This window comes from Macaca mulatta, chromosome 14 (assembly GCF_049350105.2).
Source record: "Macaca mulatta isolate MMU2019108-1 chromosome 14, T2T-MMU8v2.0, whole genome shotgun sequence".
Taxonomy (NCBI): domain Eukaryota; kingdom Metazoa; phylum Chordata; class Mammalia; order Primates; family Cercopithecidae; genus Macaca; species Macaca mulatta.
In genome coordinates this window covers 77,055,174-77,076,786 of record NC_133419.1, presented here as the reverse complement: position 1 = coordinate 77,076,786, position 21,613 = coordinate 77,055,174, and the positions used below count along the sequence as shown (strand labels likewise).

At 53.0% G+C, this 21,613-nt stretch overlaps 1 protein-coding gene and 1 long non-coding RNA gene across 16 annotated transcripts; one reads left to right on the top strand and one right to left on the bottom strand.

Moving 5' to 3' along the window:
• Nucleotides 1-125: 125 nt before the first annotated feature.
• On the top strand, nt 126-13,266 carry LRRC32 (leucine rich repeat containing 32). Of its 15 annotated transcripts, XM_028833836.2 has the most exons (5): nt 286-905; nt 1,110-1,269; nt 1,571-1,816; nt 4,853-4,940; nt 9,273-13,266. In XM_028833836.2, the coding sequence occupies exons 4-5, from the start codon at nt 4,857-4,859 to the stop codon at nt 11,175-11,177; spliced, it is 1,989 nt and encodes a 662-aa protein (XP_028689669.1). In that variant the 5' UTR covers nt 286-905; nt 1,110-1,269; nt 1,571-1,816; nt 4,853-4,856; the 3' UTR covers nt 11,178-13,266. The 15 variants fall into 15 exon arrangements, 14 of the variants coding, with proteins under 14 accessions (XP_077820057.1, XP_028689668.1, XP_001088154.1 ...); XM_077963931.1 differs by lacking the exons at nt 286-905; nt 1,110-1,269; nt 1,571-1,816 and adding an exon at nt 126-259 and having other exon boundaries at nt 9,273-11,198; nt 12,755-13,266; XM_028833835.2 differs by lacking the exons at nt 286-905; nt 1,571-1,816 and adding an exon at nt 126-259.
• Nucleotides 5,046-21,335, bottom strand: LOC144334401 (uncharacterized). Its single transcript, XR_013404195.1, has 4 exons — nt 21,326-21,335; nt 13,636-13,790; nt 11,087-11,173; nt 5,046-8,187 (listed from the first exon to the last, which is right to left on the bottom strand). It is a non-coding gene; the product is annotated as an uncharacterized LOC144334401 (long non-coding RNA).
• Nucleotides 21,336-21,613: the final 278 nt, after the last annotated feature.

The following is a 21,613-nucleotide window of genomic DNA, read 5'->3' as shown; positions in this document are numbered from 1 at the left end:
GCCAGCTCCGGATAAACCGAGGCACGGGGCCAGGCGCTAGGACCCCGCGGCCTCGCCGGAGGGGGGCGTGGCGTGGCGGGCCGGCGGGAGAGGTATTTAAATTGCAGCCGGAGCGCGGGGGCTCCGGTGGGGCAGCTGAGTGGCCTGCGCCTCCTCGGGCCGTGACCCCGGGGTCTGGCGCGGGGTGGGACCCGGGGGCGGGTTTGCGCAAAATGTGCCGAGACTGCCCGGGAGAGGAACTGCGGCCGCGCTGAGCCAGGTAGGAGCCGCCAGGCGGGCGAGGTGGCCGGCCCTCGGGGGGCGCACTGTTGCGCGCCCCTCGCGAGCGCAGGGAGGGGTCTGGTCCCGCGAGACGCCCCCCAAACCCTCCCCTCCCGCCGTCCCCACTGCGCGCGTGGGGCTGGGGCTGACCCTCCCTCGGTTCCTGGGAGGCCCCCAAGGCTCCTGTCTCCGCGGAGCTTTCCCGCAAAGGAGTGAGACCGAGGTTCCCATTTGACAGCTGGGAAAACAAAGGCCTGAAGACCGGACTTGCCCAGGAACACACAGCTAGGCAAGGGCAGACCGGAATTTGAATTCACGTTTCCTGCAACGTTCCGATCCCGGCCAGGCGTGGGGCTGCCCATCCCACAGCACTAGATGGCCTGCCCATTTCTCGTAGTGGGGTGGGAGGCACCTACCGCTCTGCAAGGGGCTCTGAAGCCAGCCTTCTTCATGGCTGGTAAGATGTGAGGGACCCCCACCCCCACCCCGAGCTGCCTGAAATTCCGCCATCACAGCCACATTCCTTTGGGTTAAGGTCTAATTCCCCCGTGGGATGCACATGTCTCCAGAACGAGGCTTGCCCTTAGTGATTCACTGCTTGACAGGAACGTCCGCAGCAGCTCTCCCAGGACCCCACTCTGCCAGTAAGTCAGCTGAGGCCGAGAGGAGGGAGAGAGGACCTCAGAGCCCAGACTGTGAGCTAGTCTGCCCTGCTCCTGCATGTGAGGGGTCGTTGGCAGGGCTTAGGGAAGGAGACCTTGGTCCGGTATAGTGGAAACATTTGCTTTGGAGGTAGATGAACTGGATTCTGATCCTGACCCTGCTATTTGCTCCTTGTGTGACTTTAGGTAAGTCACCTCTCTGAGCCTCCTTTTCTTCATGGGCAAAAGAAGACAGTTCTATGGGGGGAGTCGGCTCAGCTTGTGCTGGAGAAAACACAGTATTCAGGTCATGTAGAACTGGATAAATCCGAGCTCCAAAGCCCTTGTGAGCTGGGTAACTCTGGGGGTAAGTCACTTCACTTTTCGGAACCTGTTTTCTCAACTGTAAAATGGGAATTACAGTAATTGCCTCAATAGGTGATTGTGAGAATTAAATGAGGTGATATAGGTCAAGTGCTTAAAAGACTGTCTAACATCCTTAAATGTAGGGTGGGCTTATTGTGATAGTAGTCATTGCCCCCCGTACCCCTGCTCTCTTACCCCTGCTCTCTTCTCTCTCTGTCTGTCTCTCTCTCACACACACGCACACACACACACACACACACACACACACATTCTTTAGCACTTTTCTGCCTCCTCTTGCCCAGGCCACTTGTCTGCAGGCTTGGGGCCTCCCCACTGAGCACACCTCACCTGGGATGCTCAGCCCTGCGAGGGTCACTGTGCCAGCTGGAAGGACAGTGAGGACGCAGGGCACCTTTGCTGCTATTCTTTGCCGGATCATCACAATAGTTGGGGTTGGCCAGTGGCAGAACTGGAACCCAGCTGCCTGCCCTGCAACAGGACACTGGGGCACCAAGAAATGAAGGAACTTACCCTAGGGAGCAGAGCTGGTGAGTGGTGGGCTTTGGATGCATGCCTGGGTCTAAGTGACACCGTCCTCCTTTTTGAGAGAGAGTAGTCTTGGGCACCACTGAGGAGGGCCCACAGCTGAGGGGCCCTTCCTGTCAGATGCCAGGACAGAGTGCCCATGTGCTCCAGGGACGGTCCCTTCTGGATGTGCACAGGGCCACCTTGGGGATAGAGTGGGGTTTGGCAGAGGAAGGGGAAATAAGGGCCTAGGACCCTTCCTTGTCCTCACCTGGCACTCTCCACTCAGTCTGCTGCAGCTGAGCTTCTGCCCTGACTTTGCCACTTGTTCACTAGTCTTTAGTGAGCACCTACTTAGTAGGCCCCTGTTCCCACATGATAAGAAATAAATGATGAGGAAATGATACATGTGGGAAAACAATGACATGTGTGAGGAGCTGAGGAAGAGCATTCAGGGAGAGGAAACCGCAGGAGCAAAGGCCCTGAGGCAGGAATGAATTTGCTGTGTTGAAGGAACAGCAAGAAAGCTGGAATTTAGTGAGGGAAGGGAAAATGGACAAGAGTCAGAGAGGAGACTGTGGATGGCCTGGATTTTCTTGGAGATTTTCAAACAGTAGAGGTTTAGGGTCTGACAGATGATTTTATCTCTCTGGCTGCTAGGTATAGGACAGATTATAAGGGGTCAGTGTGTTGTGGTTAAGGCCGGTATTGGGGTGGCATCTCAGTCTGTGGCAGTGACAAGAGGGAAGTAGGAAGATCTGGGGTCTCTTTTTCAGGGAGAGCAGTCAGAGCCCTCTGATGGCACAAATAGGGGAAGGGAATGTGGCAGGGAGGTGAAGGGAGAGCCAAAGAGAACTGCTGTCACTAACGACCCCATGTCACCAATACTCCTGGTGTCAGTTCTCTGTGCCGCTGCTGACCTGCTGTGTGCTGTGAGATGCATCTCAGGACGGTGAGCCCCTCTCTAGGGGCACTTCCCATGGGAGGGGGGTGGGACACAGTACCCACGGAGGGCTTGGTGCTGTGCTCACTGGAAGCTCGGGGGCTCTGGGAGGACTGGAGGACATAGCCCAGACTTGGGGAACCAAAGAAGACCTCTTGGCCCATCTAAGCTGGGACCCCAAGGATGAGGAGGTCTTTAGTAGAAGAGGAGAGGGGAGGAAGTGAAGGTTTGGGGCAGGGAAAATCTGCTCAGGGAACTGATAGAAATATGAGATGTCCAGAATCCAGAGTGTGAGAGGGGACACTGGGGAAGGAGGCTGGAGGGAAGAGCTGGCCAGGCAGGGCATGCTCCCCAACAGCCTGGAAGGCCCTGCAAAGGGGTTTTCACTCAGTTCTGAATATGCTAACTTTTTAACGGGCGGTGGCGTTCTGCTTTTTAAACAGTAGAACAAAGTTTCCTGTGAAAGCGCAACCTGTAATGCAGGTGAGAGCAGAGCAGCTGCGGGGGCAGCGCCTGTGGCCCTGAGGGGAGCCAGGGAATAGGGTTCACGGGTCCGGCTGTGGTCTGTATGCCTTCAAGCGAGATGGGATTCACAGCAGCCATCTTCATCCAAAGCTCATCATTAGTGGGTTCCAACAGTCAAAGACGCTGCCCTCAAAAGCCCTGTAAATGCCTTTTCTCCTGCAGCATCCTTCAAAATCGCGGTTCAGCACTCACTCAGGGAGCACCCACTGTGGGAGGCCTGAGAGTGTGAATTTGAAGGGCACAGACCCAGGATCCAGACTTGCCTGGGCCAGTGGCTTGTTCACCGCGTGACCTCGGGCATAGTACCTAAGCTCGCTGAGCTTTCTTTTTCCCTTCTGTAAAATGATCATGGAACCAAGTCATTGAATTTTTGTGAGGATGGAATGAGTTCACGCCTAGAAAGTGCCGAGAAGAGGGCCTAGTGCATAATGGGGGCTCTGGTAGTGGCATCTCATTTGATTCTCAACAAAACTTGGCATGGCTGCCATTAACCTCAAATGAGGAGACTGAGGCTCAGAGAGGTGAAGCGACTTGTAAGGTCACACAGCAGGAAGGTAGAGGAGACAAGAGGGAGCAGTCGGATGTGGGTGACTGTGCGCCTGGTGCTCTTGGAAGGCTTTCTGTGTCCCTCTTTAAGACTCTCTGTATCGCTGTCACTTCTCTTTTGTGTTCATTTGTTTTCTGAGTTCCCGGTTCCCAGCACAGAGCCAGACATGAGGAGGTATTCAGTAAAGGTGTGAATGAATGAATGAAATTCATGGATGGATTTGTATATCCCTAGCACTTGGCCAATGTCCTTAGTGAGGGGGTGAGTGAGCCTCCAGCAGCACTGGGATTTGACCCTGCTGAGGGCCTGTGCAGTCCCCTTAGCCCCACCCCTGGCTGCTCTCAGAAGGAAGGGCTGGCCCAGGAGGCCAGAGTGTGGCTTCAGTGAAAGTACAGGGCCTGCCAGGCTGCTCCTGGGGAAGTCCGCAGAGCAGTGCTGGGGCAGCCAGGCCTCCTGTGGGGCTTCCTGTCAAGGCCCGGGCCCAAGCCTTGAACAATGGCAAGGGCTCGAGAATCAGAGAATCAAAAGGAAAAGGGCAAAATAAAGGTGGGGGAGTGGGCAGAAAACGAGGAATTCCATATGGGGACTGAGGAGCTGGTATGGAGGACTTGTGTGGCCTGGGTGGAAATGTAGTCAGAGGCCCACCCTCCAAACCCCCTCTACATCCCCATGCCCCCATTCCCTGGCCCTGAGCATGGCCTAGGGTAACCCTTAGGGTCTGTCAGCCTTCTGTGCATCCCCTCCGGGCTGTCTTCCGGCGGGTGGGGTCTTTTGAAAACCCCCATCTGGCCAAGTCACCTGCCGCTTTAAAACTCTTGCTTCCCCTGGGTAACAGGCGGCTCCTTGGCCTGGGTGAGAGGCCTACTATGATGGGCTGCAGGCCCATTTCCCACGCGGCTCTCCCCTGCTCAAAGCACCTTTACTCCAGCTCCAGCCGTGCTCTGAGGTTCCGAGGGCAGGCACAGAATGGGTGGGAGTGGGGACTGGCAGTGGGAAGGAGCCAGTGGTCTTACAGTGTTCCCCTTTCCTCTCCGCCCTACACAGAGCCATGAGCCCCCAGATCCTGCTGCTCCTGGCCCTGCTGACCCTAGGCCTGGCTGCACAACACCAAGACAAAGTGGCATGTAAGATGGTAAGATGCTCTGCCCAGACAGGGTGAGGGCCACCCCCACCTCCCTGCCCTAGGGTGTGCTAGTGCCCCAGCCCCAGAAGCCAGAAGTTAGAAGAGTCAGGAGAGGAAAGGGAATGTACCTTGCATTTAATGAGCACCTACTAGAATGTTTAAACACCTTGTTTACCCAACAATCCTGCCAGGTAAGCACCATTATTCTCATTTTGCAAAGGAGGAGACTGAGGCTAGGAGAGGTTGTGACTTTTCCAAGGTCATTCAGCTGGGAACAGTGAGGCTGATATTACACTGTATTCCCCCAAGCTGTCCCCACAGAGCAGTAGGCCCAGCTAGGGGATCTAGAATGTATATATGTATGGGGAATTTGGGGTAGGTCAGCTGGGGGGGACTCCTCTGTGCTCATCCCTCCTGGGGACAAATCCCCTTCCTAACTGGGCTCCTTGACTTGGGACTGCCCACTGGGGTGCCTCTCACTCCTTACTGCCCAGGTCAAATGTTGCCATCTCCAGGAAGCCTCCCCAAGCCCCTCCCAGGCTGGCCTAGTCTGATCACACCTTCCTCTGGGTTCCTGTGGTCCCCAGGCTTCCCTCTATCTCAATACAGAGAAGACTGAGCACGTGGTGGGGGTTGGTGAAAGGGTCTAAGCCTGTCTCACCTGCCAGACCATGAACTTCCCTAGGGCAAGGACCAAGTCTGATTTGCTTCTATTCCTTTCTCCTGTCCCAAGCCAGGGAAACTAGCCCTAAAGTTCTTGTGACTCTATGAGATACAGGGCAAAGAGAACACCTAGGTCCACTTGTAAGGCCGGGCAGTCACTGAGACCAGAGCCTGGCTGGGGAAAGGGCAGGGCCTCCGGAAGCCCCTCTTGGACCTGAGACTCGAAGAAGCTTATGACACAGAACCAGCAGCTGCTTCAGGAGGCAGGAAGTGCCGGCAGCTGCCTGCCCGCAGCCCTTCCCTGGGGGTGCAGTGTCTCCTGTTGCCACCACCTTTCTTGCTCTTCAGAGCCCTTCTAAGATTCCTGGAGCCCAGAATTACGGGCAGAGAAGGCCTCAGACGTCACCAAATACAAACGCACATTCTACCTCAGGGAGATGAGGCTCAGAGGGGAAAGACCTTAACCACCCAACAGGCAGACGGGAAGCGAGTGAGTTTTGGAGTCTGGGGAAATGAGATAAGAGATAGGAAAGCACTTTCTGAACCAGCATGGGGATAATACACACGGGAGGGGAAGGAGAACACGTGTAACCCACCAGGGACCTACAGGATTCGAACCCAGCTGCCTTTGCCGCTGTTCACTGCCTGGTGCCTCTCCCTACTCTGCTTTCCTCCCATGATCAGGTGGTGAAATGGAGTTGGATGGCAAGTCTTTGTTTTACAAAAAGGAAGCTGGGCAATGGTATCCTGATAGCCCAGAACAGTGGGTGGGAGCTCTAAACTCTGGCCAAGGGCCAATTCCTCCAATTCCCTCCCACTGTAAGCCAGGCAATGCTGGGAGCTCAGAGCTGAAGGAGGCATGGAGACCCTGGAAGTGGAGCTCTGAGCACCATCCTGGACTTCAGGCTCTTTCCTGGACTGGACTGGAGAGCTGGGCATCCCAGTGCAGCCCTGCCCACCAGCAGGCCCCCTGAGCAGGCTTCCAGAGCAGGGGTCTTGGGCCCCTGAATGGAGAGGAAGGCTTGGGCTGTGGGCTTGGCAAACTTTGTGTCCTGGATCAAGTCTCAGGGGCTAGTGCCCCAGGGAGCCTTTGCCTATCCAGAGGTAGTATGCCTCTCCACTTGCCCGGGGGTAACACGTGGGGCACCGCAGAGTGCCCCCCACACTGTAACACTCAGTAAGTGGGTCCCTGATGCTCTTTGCTGTGCCGACCAGCTGAGGGCCCAGTGGTCAGAACTTGGCTGGCACCAATAGGAAAAGGAATTTGCAAATGAGAGTTTTGAGCCCCTGCCTGTCTGATCTTGGGCAGCCCACTCCCCTTAGCCTCAGTTTCGTTAGAGGTACAATAGGAGCAGGGTGAACAATGCCTGGGAAGATTTAATGGGGTAGGGGCCTCTGCACTCAGCACGAAGCCTGACACAGCTGGGGCTCCACCACAGGTCATTTCGTTGTTTCTGCTTTAAATAAGGAATGCCCCAGGGGGTAAGGGCTGTGAGGAGGAGGCTATGTTTAGTGGCCCCTGCAGGCAGAGAGGTTGTGAGGGAGGAAGGGCAAGGATGGGCAAGGCAGCCAGGCAGGTTTCAGGTTCTCACAAGTGCCCAACTGCCGGGGCATCCCTGGGCCTCCTGAGGCCCCTGTGAACCTGCCTCCCTTGGAGGCTACATGGAGTCATTGTGCTGCATGGAGTAGGAAGAGCCACACAGAGGCCTGAGGCTGGGCAGGTCTCTTCCTCCGCCTACTCACCTTGGGGCTCTCAGGAGGAAGCGCAGAGCTGGACCAGGAGAGGAACACGCCAGCTTGTGTTCCTTCCCTACCAGCTCAGCCACTGGCTCACTGTGAATTCATGCAAGTCACTGCCATCTTCAGGCCTCAGTGTCCCCATCTGGGAAGTGGGTGAGCTGAACTCTTCTTGCTCTAGCCGTCTTTGACTATATTCTGAAAATATCAATCATCCATTTTCTTTCCTCCCAGAGAAGTGATTGATTCAGTGCCTCAGACCTTTACTAAACCGATGATGCCTGGGACTCATTCATTAGGAAAAATTGACTTGCTAGTCAGGTCCAAGGCATCCACATCCACCAAACCAGTCCCTGTTTGCTCTGAGCTCGCTGTCTAGCAGGTCCCCACACAAACAGCCACAATTCAGCGGGGCAAAGCTCTGAGAGGAAGCACAGTCAGGGAGGGTTCCCTGGTAGAGGAGGCCCTGAAGCTCAACATGAAGAGTTCACATGTGGATCTGGTTGGGGATGGCATATCCAGCTCAGGGAGGAGGCTCAGCAGTGGGTGTGGGAGGGCATGATGGGCAGTGGTCAGCTGTGGTCACTGCATGTGGGCTGGGGTGGGAGGTGGGGGACAGGTTGGCAGGGGCTACAAACAGCCTCGAAGGCCCTGCTGAGGGTCCTGGACTTCACCATGGAGAAGTTTAAGCCAAGCTGCCTCATAGTCAGAGTGGAGCTTTTGAGCCGTTGTCAGGCATTTAGCAGTGAATGGGCCAGAATGGGTCAGTGGAGACAGAAGCTGGGGGCAGTGAGCCTGAGCCCGGTGATTGTGGAAGTCAGACTCTTTTCTGGGAAAGGCTGGGGTTCCTGGAGGCCTGGAAGAGAAAAGGGAGACCTGCATTTGCACAGAAAGAATTTTGGTCCCAGAAGGCACATCTGCGGAAGAACAAGATTGAGGCCTTTGGTTGTTAAAAAACCTGGGTTCAAATCCCAGCTCTGCTCCTCACCAGCTGGGCAATCCTGGCACCTCCCTTCCCCTCCCTGAGCCTAGATTTCTGTAAATGGGGTGATCGTATCAGATGCACAGGCTGTGGTAAAGACCAATGGGACCACAGGCCTGAAAGTATTAACGAAGATGTCAAATGTTGAGTGGCTGCTGGGGAAGGACGTAAGAAAACAGTGGTTATGTGACTTCCTGGAGGTCGCACAGCACAAACATGGTCTCGTCACCAAAGACTGTGGATTTGGCTCTGGCCATCTTTTCCCTGCCCCTTCCCACCTCCAGGGGCCTAGTCCCCTGACCCAGCCTGGGAAGAAAGCCACCCCCTAGCAGGTAACAGCAACAGAGAGGAGGCCACACCTGGGAAGCATCCACAAGGAAGGCAGGCCCCGGGACCCAGGTTCTGCCCACGACACGAGAGCCTGAATGAGGTCTGAGGCCAGGATAAAAACTGATGACAGAGCACAAATTACAGTTTTCCCTTTTGGAAACATTTCTCCCAAAGTGGAGAAATTCCCATCCTGCCCCTGGAAATTTAACTCTCTGCATAGAACCAGGAGCCTTGGGTCCCTGCTGTGCCCTGCTGCTCACTGGCTTGGGGTCACTCTGTGGGATATATGGCTGTTTCCTGTAAGAGGGGTAATAATAAGTACAGGGTTTCTTTGTTAGTTTATTTGTCCTTCTATCTGTCTGTCATCTCTCCATCTGTCCACCCGTAGAAACTTCATCGAGTTCCTTCCTTAATGCCCAGCACTGTGCTGGGTGCCGCAGATGGGGCAGGGAGCCGGATGGGTCATCCAGGCATGGGGTGATCAGGCTGCGGTGAGGGAAAGTTGAGCATTCTGGGAGTCCATGGGAGAAGGGTTCCCAGCCAGGCCGGGTTCCTGGATAAACGTGTCTGGTTTTATCCCCTACCGCGCCCACTTATGCCAGCTGTCTCCCCACCCTGCCCCTCCCCAGGTGGACAAGAAGGTCTCGTGCCAGGGTCTGGGCCTGCTCCAGGTCCCCTTGGTGCTCCCGCCGGACACTGAGACCCTTGATCTCTCTGGGAACCAGCTGCGGAGTATCCTGGCCTCACCCCTGGGCTTCTACACGGCACTTCGTCACCTGGACCTGAGCACCAATGAGATCAACTTCCTCCAGCCAGGAGCCTTCCAGGCCCTGACCCACCTGGAGCACCTCAGCCTGGCTCACAACCGGCTGGCGATGGCCACTGCGCTGAGTGCCGGTGGTCTGGGCCCCCTGCCACGTGTGACCTCCCTGGACCTGTCTGGGAACAGCCTGTACAGCGGCCTGCTGGAGCGGCTGCTAGGGGAGGCACCCAGCCTGCATACCCTCTCACTGGCGGAGAACAGTCTGACTCGCCTCACCCGCCACACCTTCCGGGACATGCCTGCGCTGGAGCAGCTTGACCTGCATAGCAACGTGCTGATGGACATCGAGGATGGCGCCTTCGAGGGCCTGCCCCACCTGACCCATCTCAACCTTTCCAGGAATTCCCTCACCTGCATCTCCGACTTCAGCCTTCAGCAGCTGCGGGTGCTGGACCTGAGCTGCAACAGCATTGAGGCCTTTCAGACGGCCTCCCAGCCCCAGGCCGAGTTCCAGCTCACCTGGCTTGACCTGCGGGAGAACAAACTGCTCCATTTCCCCGACCTGGCCGCGCTCCCGAGACTCATCTACCTGAACTTGTCCAACAACCTCATCCGGCTCCCCACAGGGCCACCCCAGGACAGCAAGGGCATCCACGCGCCTTCCGAGGGCTGGTCAGCCCTGCCCCTCTCAACCCCCAATGGGAATGTCAGTGCCCGCCCCCTTTCCCAGCTCTTGAATCTGGATTTGAGCTACAATGAGATTGAACTCATCCCCGACAGCTTTCTTGAGCACCTGACCTCCCTGTGCTTCCTGAACCTCAGCAGAAACTGCTTGCGGACCTTTGAGGCCCGGCGCTCAGGCTCCCTGCCCTGCCTGATGCTCCTTGATTTAAGCCACAATGCCCTGGAGACACTGGAACTGGGCGCCAGAGCCCTGGGGTCCTTGCGGACACTGCTCCTACAGGGCAATGCCCTGCGGGACCTGCCTCCATACACCTTTGCCAACCTGGCCAGCCTGCAGCGGCTCAACCTGCAGGGGAACCGGGTCAGCCCCTGTGGGGGGCCGAATGAGCCCGGCCCCGCCAGCTGTGTGGCCTTCTCTGGCATCGCCTCCCTCCGCAGCCTGAGCCTGGTGGATAATGAGATAGAGCTGCTCAGGGCAGGGGCCTTCCTCCATACCCCACTGACTGAGCTGGACCTTTCTTCCAACCCTGGGCTGGAGGTGGCCACAGGGGCCTTGACAGGCCTGGAGGCCTCCTTGGAAGTCCTGGCACTGCAGGGCAATGGGTTGACGGTCCTGCAGGTGGACCTGCCCTGCTTCATCTGCCTCAAGCGGCTCAATCTTGCCGAGAACCGCCTGAGCCACCTTCCCGCCTGGACACAGGCTGTGTCACTGGAGGTGCTGGACCTGCGAAACAACAGCTTCAGCCTCCTGCCAGGCAGTGCCATGGGTGGCCTGGAGACCAGCCTCCGGCGCCTCTACCTGCAGGGGAATCCACTCAGCTGCTGTGGCAATGGCTGGCTGGCAGCCCAGCTGCACCAGGGCCGTGTGGACGTGGACGCCACCCAGGACCTGATCTGCCGCTTCAGCTCCCAGGAGGAGGTGTCCCTGAGCCATGTGCGTCCCGAGGACTGTGAGAAGGGGGGGCTCAAGAACATCAACCTCATCATCATCCTCACCTTCATACTGGTCTCTGCCATCCTCCTCACCACGCTGGCCACCTGCTGCTGTGTCCGCCGGCAGAAGTTTAACCAACAGTATAAAGCCTAAAGAAGCCGGGAGACACTCTAGGTCAATGGGGGAGCCTGAGGTACAGAGAAGAGTGAGGACTGACTCAAGGTCACACAGTGACCCAGGATCCCAGAACTCTGGTCTCCAAATTGCAACCCGGGACACCTTTCTCTGCCGCCTGCTGCATCAGCGGGTGACCCCCTTCCCGGGCTGCACTTTGGGTCCAGCTGTGGAAGCCAGAAGTTGGGCGGTTTCAGGGACAGCAGGGAATAATGTTGACCTATCAGATCAACAAATCTTCACTGAGCATCTACTTTGTGCCACACTCTGCTCTGGGCACTGGGAATGCTGGGAAATAAGATACACTCCCGCCCTCAAGAATCTCCCAGTCTGGTAGGAGGGAGTGCTACAGAGCCGCGTGGTGACCACGCAGTGTGCTTAGGGCCTGAGGTGTGAAAGCCCGGGACTCCGGAGCTCGGCAGGCCCCGCTGGTTCGATGCGAAGAGTCCTGCCCCAGCCATGCCAGGGTGAGAGAGGGCCAAGCCTGGGAGGATTTGTCTGAGACATTTCCAAGCAGACTGTTTGTCACATCTTCTGATAATGACTTTCAGTCTCTCTGAAAATGAAAAGCTTATGACCGGAAGAGAGAATTGGAGCCATACGAGTGTGTCTTGGATCTGGTGCTGTTAGGCGGGCCGCGGCGGCTCCAGCAGGGTCTGGTTAAGGGGTCCAGCCCGGCACTGGACCATTCCGTCTCCTGCTCTGGACAGGCCGTCTCCCTGCCTGGCACTCTCATGTTACACAGCCTGATCCCAGTACTGCTCTAAGCGCCGTCCCTGCCCAGCCCTTCTCCATCGCAGCCCCGCCTTGGCTGCTAAGCCAAGAGCTAAAACCTTAGATATCTGATTCTGTTTTGCACCCAGCTTGGCAGATGTGGATGTGAATCCAAGCCTGTGTCTGCCCCTATATGACAGCCCTTGGAGGTTGGTATTTTATCCCCATTTTATAAAAGAGGAAACTGAAGTTCTACAAATCTCCTTCCAGGGCCCCAGCTAACTAATGCCTTAGGTGAGATTCAAACCCTCATACTTCTGTCTCCAGGGCCTGATCTTTGCCACTGCAGGGGCTGCAGGCCGTTAAGTGGACAGGAAGTGGCTCCACATAGCCCGAGCAGGGTCTGGAAGTATCCTGTGCTATGCATACCTGCTCTCTCCTCTCTCCCAGGCAGGCAGCTGCAGGCGCTCTCCTCCTTCTCTGCCTTAGTTTCCCTCCTTCCATCCTTTCCACCCTGGTGTGGGTTCTCCTGTTCTCTCTGTGCTCTTGCATGCTCTCATTCCCTTTTCCTCTATTGAGCAGAGCCTGGAGTTTGAGACTATTGAATCCAACCTCCCCATTGCACAGATGGGGAAACTGAGGCTTAGGAAGAGAATGAAACTTGTGGAGAGCTATACAGAGCCTCTGGGGAAAAAAAAGAGAGCCCTATTTGGGGATGAGATTAGGGGTTGGACCATAGTGATGTCCTCTCTTGGCTGTCACATCACAAGATAATGCTGGCTCCAAACTTCCTTTCTGTGCCTCCTCATGCAGGATTTTTTTTTTCCCTCTTGGAAAAATAGGTAGAAAGGCTCACCCAGATAACCCCCTATCCCTCATAGCATGGAGTCATGAGCTGTCTGGGAAGAATGGACACGCTGGGACCAACTCAAGACCTTGTGTTGCTGTCTTCATCATCTTACCTGTGCTTGGCCCACAGTCTGGCTCATGATGTGGGCTCAGTAATGTGCAAGAAAATGAAAATGCCACTCTCTCCACCCCATTTTACAGAGGAGAACACCGAGGCCCAGAGGAAGTTAAGGGAGAGTCAATGGGCAGAGCCAGGGCTAGGCCCTGGTGATGTGTGGAGCACCCAGGCAGACCCAGTCCTGGTTGGGATCACAACCACAGGTGCTACTGCACGTGACACTCTTCCTTAGGCCTGGAGGCCAAGGTGTGGGTCCTCACGCCTGATCTTTGAAAACACTACACAATGCTGCTGTCAGTTCCCAGGACCCAGGCCGCAGCCCAGGCCTCGGGACCAACTCTTTGTATAACCTACCTGAATGTATTAAAAACTAATTTTGGAGAAGCAGTGTGGCCGCCAGCCTCCTCTTTGCAACCCGCTTCATCGCATCCACTTGAACCCTGCCTCTCAATCCCATTACGGTCATTCAATCCTCATGGCAAATCCCTGAGGACACTGAGGCTCTGAGCCAGCACCACCCTGGACCGTGGAGCCGCAGCCACTAGCACAGCCCCTGCTACACCTCTGTCGCCCTACACTCAACAGGCGAGCGTGCTCCCCACCCCAGGGCTGAGAGGCTGGGGGCTTCTGTTTGTTTCCTTCCTGCTACAGCTACAGGCCCCCTCCCCTTCTCTGTGCTCAGCCCTCTGTGCCCCATCTCAGAGGCTGCACTGCCCCTCCTCCTTGGGGTCCCCAGCCCCGTCCTCTCTCCCTTGCCCCGTCATGCTCTCTTCTGCCTCCAGCCTCTCCCTCTCTATTTACATCTTCCTCTCAGACTTCAGCTGGACTCAAGTCTTGCCCATCTTAAAAATAGTGAGAAGCCCCTCAGCCATTTTCCCCTTCCTCCTCCTGCTCTTCATAGACCAGCTTCCCTTCCCACCCCTCCCGTTCTCAACCCACCTGGAGCTGCCTTCAGCTCCTCCCAGCTCCATGCTGCCCTTGCTACCAGCGTCAGGGGTATCCTTTGCCAAACTCTGCACACTTTTCAGACCTCCTCTCCCTAGGCCCTGTGCAGCAGGCCCCCCACCCATACCCCTGCTGGGCATGCTCTCCCCACAGCTGTGATCCCACACAGGAAGCCGTCTCCTCCCTCCCAGGCCACTCCTTTTCAGGGTCTTTGCTCATCTTCCTCGAGCCAGCTGTAAGTGGTGATAGCTCCATCCTAGGCCCTTTTCCCTTGGGAACACCGTGGCCTCATTGCTGAAACACTCCATTGCTCTGATGACCCACATCTCTGTCTCCAGCCCCATCCCTCCTGAAAGTCCAACTCTGGTACCCAGAGGCCTCCCTAGGTAGAGGGCTAAAGGTCCCCATGGTCTGGAGAATTCAGTGATCAGCCAGGCTGCAGATCAAGGTTGAACTTGGAAGAAAACATACCTGGTTCCTGGCTTGGAGTTGGAGGGTGAATGTGGGGTGTGGGACAGAAGCAGCCTCACCTGGGTAGGGGAGCACTGAGAGGCGTGACAGGCCAGGGCAGAGCACACAGAGCAGGGGGTGCTTGTTCCTCTGGCCTCACACCTTCCACTTCCCCCTGTCAGCAGCCTGGCTCTGTGCCTTTGCCCTTCCCTTCCCTGACTGCCTCTCCCGAAAGCTCCCGCTCAGTGATGCTTTTCCTCCCCACCCCCGGCCACCCTGGACCCCTTCCCTTGGCCTGGCAGCCCCTGGACCCAGGGTTGGCAGCTCTGCCTTCTGGAGATTCTTCCATTTCTCTGGTCCATGCCCTCTCACCTCCCCATTCCCGCTCCTGGCTCCCAGTCTGCAAAGGGAAATTCTAAACGCCTATTTCATGGGGTAGGGCTGGGGGAGAGAGGAGAGAGCCCCACCCTCTGGCACACAGTAGGTGCTCCATTAAGGCCTAAGGGGAAGGCAAGAGCTTAGGCTGACCTCAGCCCAGGGTCTGCGGGCCTCTGCTCCAGCAGGGAGCCCACCAGGTCCCTGACTCCTTTTCCTGACAAACAGGGGAGTTTGCTCACCTGGCCAAGACCCCCAGTGAGGCAGAAATTCCTGTTTTCAGCCAAACGTGGACACAGCTGCCAACTAGGTCATCAGAGCATCCAGCTTCTCGAGCTCTCAGCTTGTAGGGAGAGGGGAGGCCCTGCCACCCCCAGGTCACAGTCAGCCTGAGGTGCAGGGCCCAACTCCCGGGGTTCCATGCACTGGTGTGGCATTCCACCAGGAACGGGTTCCGGGACGCGCCAGCAACTCACCCTCTCACACCCACAGGCTGGCCACATCCTCCAGGATCTGGGACCCACCGTCTGTGTTCTGTGCCCCTGTCCTTCAGGCAGCTCACTGGGCCCATGAGACCCATCTCTCTCCCGCCACCTCTCACAACATGCTCAGAGATGGCCATCGTTGAGCACTTTAGGGCATGCTGAGCACTGGATGTGCATTGTCGTGTTTAATTCTGACAATCTTTGAAGAGATTTCTACTGTTATCATCCTCATTTTAGAGAACTGAGCTCCAGTGATGAGACTTGAACCCAGGCTGTCCCACTCTGGAGTCAGCAGTCTTAACCATTAGGCAGCACTGCCTCCTGTGCCTCTCCCACCTCCTCTGCCGGAACCAGCTCACCCCAGACCCACCGGCACAATCTCCTTCACCACCCTCACCTGTATCACCTCCATCACCTTCTCTGGGAAGACTGTCTGGATTTCTTTCCTCCAGCTGCCCACAGGCCTGGGCTGCCCTCAGCATTGGGTGTCTGCCTGACCCACCCACCGCACCAGGAGCTCCTGGGGGGAGGTCCTACCCGGAGTCCTATCTGTCCCCAGGGCCTGTGAGCCAACACAGACTAAAGCCAGCTCAGAAAAGGTTTTCTGAGTGAATGGCCCCTGTCCTCCAGGACTCAGAAGCTTGTGGAGTTGAGACAAGCCCTCAGAGAATGTGGCGAGGAAGAGGCCTTTTGAACAGACCCAGGGGACACAGAGAGGACAGGGGAATGCAGACTGTGGGCCGCCCACGGCAGCAGGGGCCAGTGGGAGGGCAAAGAATCCTCTGTGACCACCCTCCGTTCCCTGCAGCTTCCTCAGGCCTCTAGGACCCTGTCTTATCTTTGTCCTCCCCCCTCCTTTGCTCCCCCTCGTCTCCCATTCTTCTCTTCTTGGTCATCTCCCCCCACCCCCACCCCTATCGCACTGGAAACAGTTGGGCTGTGGTGGCTAAGAATGGGGAGGGCGGGGGGAGGGAGGCCCGAGCTGTTTATAGGAACTGGAGCAGCTCCATCCATCAGCTCTGTTTGGAACTGGAGACCAAGCATAATAAATACCTTGGCTCCTCCCCAGCTGCGCTTTCCCTGAACTTGGCCGTCCGAACTGCAGCTCTCCGTGGCCCGCTGGTTCCCAGGACCCAGTCTCATTCCGCCCCACCCTACCTCACCTCCCACCAAGCTGCCCTGGAAAGAGCCCGGCCTCTGGGACCAGAAACACTGGCCTGAGTCTAGGTTCTGCTACTTCTTCACTGTGGGACCAAGGCCAAGTCTATCACTTAGCTGTGCCTCTATTTCCGCATCTGTAAAATGGGGTCATAATCATTGCCCACCTACCCCCAAACTCATCACTGCTCATTCGTTCAGCCAGAGTGGCTTGGGCATCTGCTCTGTGCTGGGCCCTAGGCCCTGCAGGATACAGGGAACAGTTGGAGGAGCCTCTGCCTATGGGGTGGAGAGAGGGGCCAACACCACAACCCAAGCCAGGAAGTGGTGAGCGCCTTGAGGGAGGTCCAGATTTTGTGCTAGGGAAGTTTGTTTGTAGCAGGGAGCAGCCCTTCCAGCTGGAGGAGTGAGGCAAGACTTCGAGGACATCTGGGCTGGCTCTGCAAGGAAGGGTAGGATTTCAACACGTGGAGATGGGAAGAGGCTTTCCAGGCAGAACAAATGGCAGGACCCAAGGCCTGGCAGCAGGAAGAGCCAGGGCGTGCCTGGGAGTAGAGGGGTCTCCCTGGCCCAGCCTCCACCACATCACTTTCTCCTCTCTCCTCATTCAGCACCTTCTGCTCAGGACTTCCAGCCTTCTGGAATCTTCCCTCCTTCCCTGGAGAGCTTCCAACTCACCCAGCTAGGCCCTCCCAAGTTGTGGATGCATTCCCAGAATTCTGCCATCATGTTCTCACTCCTGCCTTCTCTGAAAAAGCCACCCTAGAAAGCAGAAGATTCAGATCGGGAAAAAGCATGGACCAATAGCATGTTTCTGGAGTGAATAACGGAAAAAATGAAGAAAGAAATGCATAAAAGATTGAGTCAGTGAAGGAGAGAGTGAGTGAGCAAATGACTGAAAGCAGCCAGCGTTTCCGGAACCCCGCCACATCTCATACTGGGTGCTGCACAAGCAGTGTTCCTCCTGTTGGGGCGCTTATGGGGAAACATACATTAAACACACACAAAAACGATGGCAAATTGTAGTGAGTGCTATGAAAGGGAGTGAAGGGCGAGATCATTGAGGGGTGGGTCTCAGAAGAATCGTCTCTGAGGACATGACCTGTCAGCTAAGATGGAAGGAGGGGGACTTCAGTTGAGAGAGCAAGTGAATTAATACTTCCCATGGCCTCTTCTCCTCACTCTCATGAATTTGCCAAGTTGCCTGGGGAGAGTGCAGCCTGAACTCTGGACCCTGAGGTCCTTTCTCATGCACTGAAAGCAGCTCCCCACCCCTGGACCCTCCCTGCCCCTCAGTGACTTGACTGCCCTGTTCTAGCATCATGGAAAAAACACGGAAGGCCATGTATAGGGTGGTGGGAAGGATGTCAAGCATTCTGGGGGCAGGGGACTAGCCAGGCTGCAGGGTGAGGGAGTCCAATTCCAAAGGCCCCTGCTTTTTTATTTTATTTTATTTTATTTGGTGGAGGATGAGCCAAAAATGTTTCCCTCCTCACTTTCCACATTGCTCATGTCAGCTTGTACCACCCTCCCCTTTGATCCCAGATAACCCATTGTATCCATCCTCTTGTATGTTTTCACCTTAATTGAGTAATCACTGACAGACACATTTAAATTGTATACAAACACACATATGCATGTATTAGAGATTTTAAATGTTATTTTATAAAAGTGGGATGATATTCTATTATACTGTCTTGCATTTCATTTTTTTATTCAATAGTACTTCAAGGAAATCCCCCCAAATAAACTGATATAAGTTTCAAATCATTTTTGAGATTACATTATATTCCATAGTGTGAGTATTCCATAATTTATTCAGCCGTTCTCCTATTGATGAACAATAGCTTTATCTTTTCTTCAACTATAAACATGAGGCAAAAAATTCTATTCATATGCCTGTACTCTCTAGGGTTTGTGTTCTTGTGGAATGAATACCTAGAAGTAAATCAGTGGAGATATATATATTCTACACATTTTAAATGTATACTATATATACTTTTAATAAAGTTTGCATTTCAAAAAAACAGTAATGTTTCACATTTCCACAAACAACATATGAAAGTATCTTTTTCTGTGTTTCCCTGCCAGAAATGCAGGTTTTGCTGTGGGTATAAAATGATCTGTCACTGTTACTTTAAATTGCATTTTCCTACTGCTGTAGCTGAGCAGCTTTTTGTGGTTTTTTTTGTTTGTTTGTTTGTTTGTTTTTTGCCATTTGGATGAACTCTTCTGTGAATTGCCCATTTTTATCCTTTGCCCATTTTTCTACTGAGTTAACTCTTCCTTATTAATTTATAGATCCTTGTTGTATGTTGTAGATCTTAAACTTTGTCTCACATTTCCATAACTCACTTATCTATTGACCCTGCTTATGTATCTTTTGGCCTACAATGTTTTCCAAGGTCTCACTTTTCCTTAATCACTTCTTAATTTTGTTAAGTTTCACTCAGGTTGCTCATATAGTCTCCTAATTTTTCTTATAAAATTTGTTATGTTGGCTAGGCACAATGGCTCACATGTGTAATCCCAGCACTTTGGAAGGCCGAGGTGGGCAGATCACCTGAGGTCAGTAGTGCATGACCAGCCTGGCCAGCATGGTGAGACCCCGTGTCTACTAAAAATACAAAAAAACTTAGCCAAGCCTGGTAGTGCATGACTATAATCCCAGTTACTCAGGAGTCTGAGGCAGAATAGCTTAAACCCAGGAGGCAGAGGTTGGTAGTGAGCCGAGATGGTGCCACTGCACTCCAACCTGGACAACAAGAGCAAAACTCTGTCTCAAAAGAAAAAAAAAAACAAAAAACCCAGAATTTGTTATCTTGCTTTTTATTTTACATTTAAATCTTTATATAACCTGAAATGTTGATTTTTTTTTTTTTTTAAATAGAGAGAGGGTCTCCCTATGTTGCCCAGGATGGTCTTGAACTCCTGGGCTCAAGGAATCCTTGTGCCTCAGCCTCCCAAAGTGCTAGGATTACAGGTGTGAGCCACTATGCCCTGCCAACCTGAGATGTGTTTTTTTATTTTGAAGTTGAATAATCATCCAATTTTACTTGCCTCAAAATGAATAGTAATTGTGAAAGCATTGCTTATTAAATAATTAAAAGGTTACTCTGTCAGATATTAAATCCTGATATATATTTGAGATCTATTTCTTGATTTCTTATTTTTTTTCACTGATCTATTTCTCTGTTCCTATACCATTACTCTAATGACTGGTTTTAAAGTTGGTTCTGATACCTGCAACACAAGTCATTTTGTACCGTTACTATTTTTCATATCTTTTTGGCTATTCTCAGGAATTTATTCCTTCGTATAAACATCAAGATCATCACACTGTGTTTGGAATTGATTTTGGAAGGTTTGACATTTCTATATTAAGTCTTCCCATCCAAGAGTATGGTGTATCTTTCCATTTGTTCAGATCTTGTGTTCTCTTTTTGTGTTGTTTTTGAGACAGAGTCTTGCTCTGTCACATAGGCTGGAGTGCAGTGGCACAATCTCAGCTCACTGCAACCTCCGCCTCCTGGGTTCAAGTGATTCTCCTGCCTCAGCCTCCTGAGTAGCTGGAACTACAGGCATGCGCCACCACACCTGGCTAATTTTTGTATTTTTAGTAGAGATGGGGTTTTGCCATGTTGGCCAGGCTGGTCTCGAACTCCTGACCTCAAGTGATCCACCCGCCTCAGTCTCCCAAAGTGCTGGAATTACAGGCATGAGCCATTACGCCCGGCCTCCGATCCTGTGTTCTATCTTGCTACAAGATTGTATACCTTTCTTCATAGACGCCCTATGTCTTTCTTGTTAAATTTATTTCTAAATATAGTTTTTGTCAATATCGTAATGGGAATATTTTTTTCTATTTCCATTTCTATGCATTTATTGTCAAAAATAAGAAAAGCAATTGGTTTTTGTACATTCATCTTATATCTAATCATTTTTTCTTAATAATTCAAATAGGATTTTTCTTTGGCAGTTATTTTATTTTATCTTATTTGCTAGAGGCTCTGAGGTTTTCTAGATATACAATAATTTAATTGCCTCATTGTTCCCACAATTCCCTTGACACTCTCACTACAGTAGCATCTACCTCCAGCCATGTCTCTCCTCACCCGGCCTGCACCCAGGTTACAGGGAATCCCACTGCCCACAATAGAGTTTCTTCTCTCATTTCCTCTCTTCTCAAAGCCAAGACTCCAGTTCCCTGTTTCCCTGGTTTACAAGGAGCAGAGTAGGGTATGGGTGGGGGTGCTCAGGTTCTCTGCTGCTTTGTTCCACAGAATGAATTTGTCCCACCCTCACTGGAATTCAGCTTTCCTAGGGCAAAGGTTGAAAACTGGTGCCGTTTGGGCCAGATTTAGCCTTCAGACATGATTTATTTGGCCCACACAGTGGTTTATAAAAATTTTGATTAGTTGCCAACATTTAAAAATTGTAAGAGTTGTTTTATATGGGAACAAATAAAAATCTGGATATCTAATTTTTCTTAAAATCCTGAAAGATCTGAGAAACTGGGCCCTCAGTCCACAGGACAATGAGTGGCAGGAGCTGTGAAATTGCATGTCCCACCTAGACTGTGAGCTCCTCAAAAGCAGGAGGTCAACCTGTCCCTTCTGTACCCCCAGCATGTACCCCCAGGGCCTGGCTCCAGGGAGGGGTTCATGAAAGCTTAATTACTTTCCTTCAGTAAGTTTTAAAGATATGTGAGTTGATTAAGGGTTCTGAACTTCATTATGCCTTGGCAGTCTGGTGAAGCCTAAGGACCTCTTTTCAGAATAAAGTTTTAAAATTCATAAAATAAAAAATACACATGATTATAAAGGAAAGCAATTCTATTGACTGTGCTTATCAAAATATTAAAAAATAAATTATGATTTAGGAATACATGTTCTTTATGAGCACATTACACAACAAGATCTAGTGGCAGGTCTAATAACTACCGTAATTTTGAAGCACCAATGAGCATAAATGATGTTCTGAGAGATCTGTAACAAGGCATGAAAACGTGTGATTTCTGTTGGTTACAGGACTGCTAAAGTCATTTGTACTGTGAATACTATGGGGATTCGTGGTCTACATTCAAGATGGAAAGAATGATTACATTTCAATGAGAAGCTAATGATGAAAATAAAGATGTGATTTTTTTCTCAACCAAGTTCACAGACCCCAAGAATTCTACCCACAGATCCCGTGGATAACAGATCAAAACCTCTACTTTCGGGAAAAGGTGGGAATGTCAGCTACAACCAAATCACAATAACAAGGAAACACAATCCCTTAGAAACCGTCCCAGTTGTGGGTGTTCTCATTCAAGGCAG

Coding starts and splice junctions, on each gene's coding strand:
- LRRC32 (XM_077963931.1), top strand. CDS start 4,857: ATGAGCCCCCAGATCCTGCTGCTCCTGGCCCTGCTGACCCTAGGCCTG. Junction 4,941..9,272: donor ACAAAGTGGCATGTAAGATG/GTAAGATGCTCT, acceptor GCCCCTCCCCAG/GTGGACAAGAAGGTCTCGTG.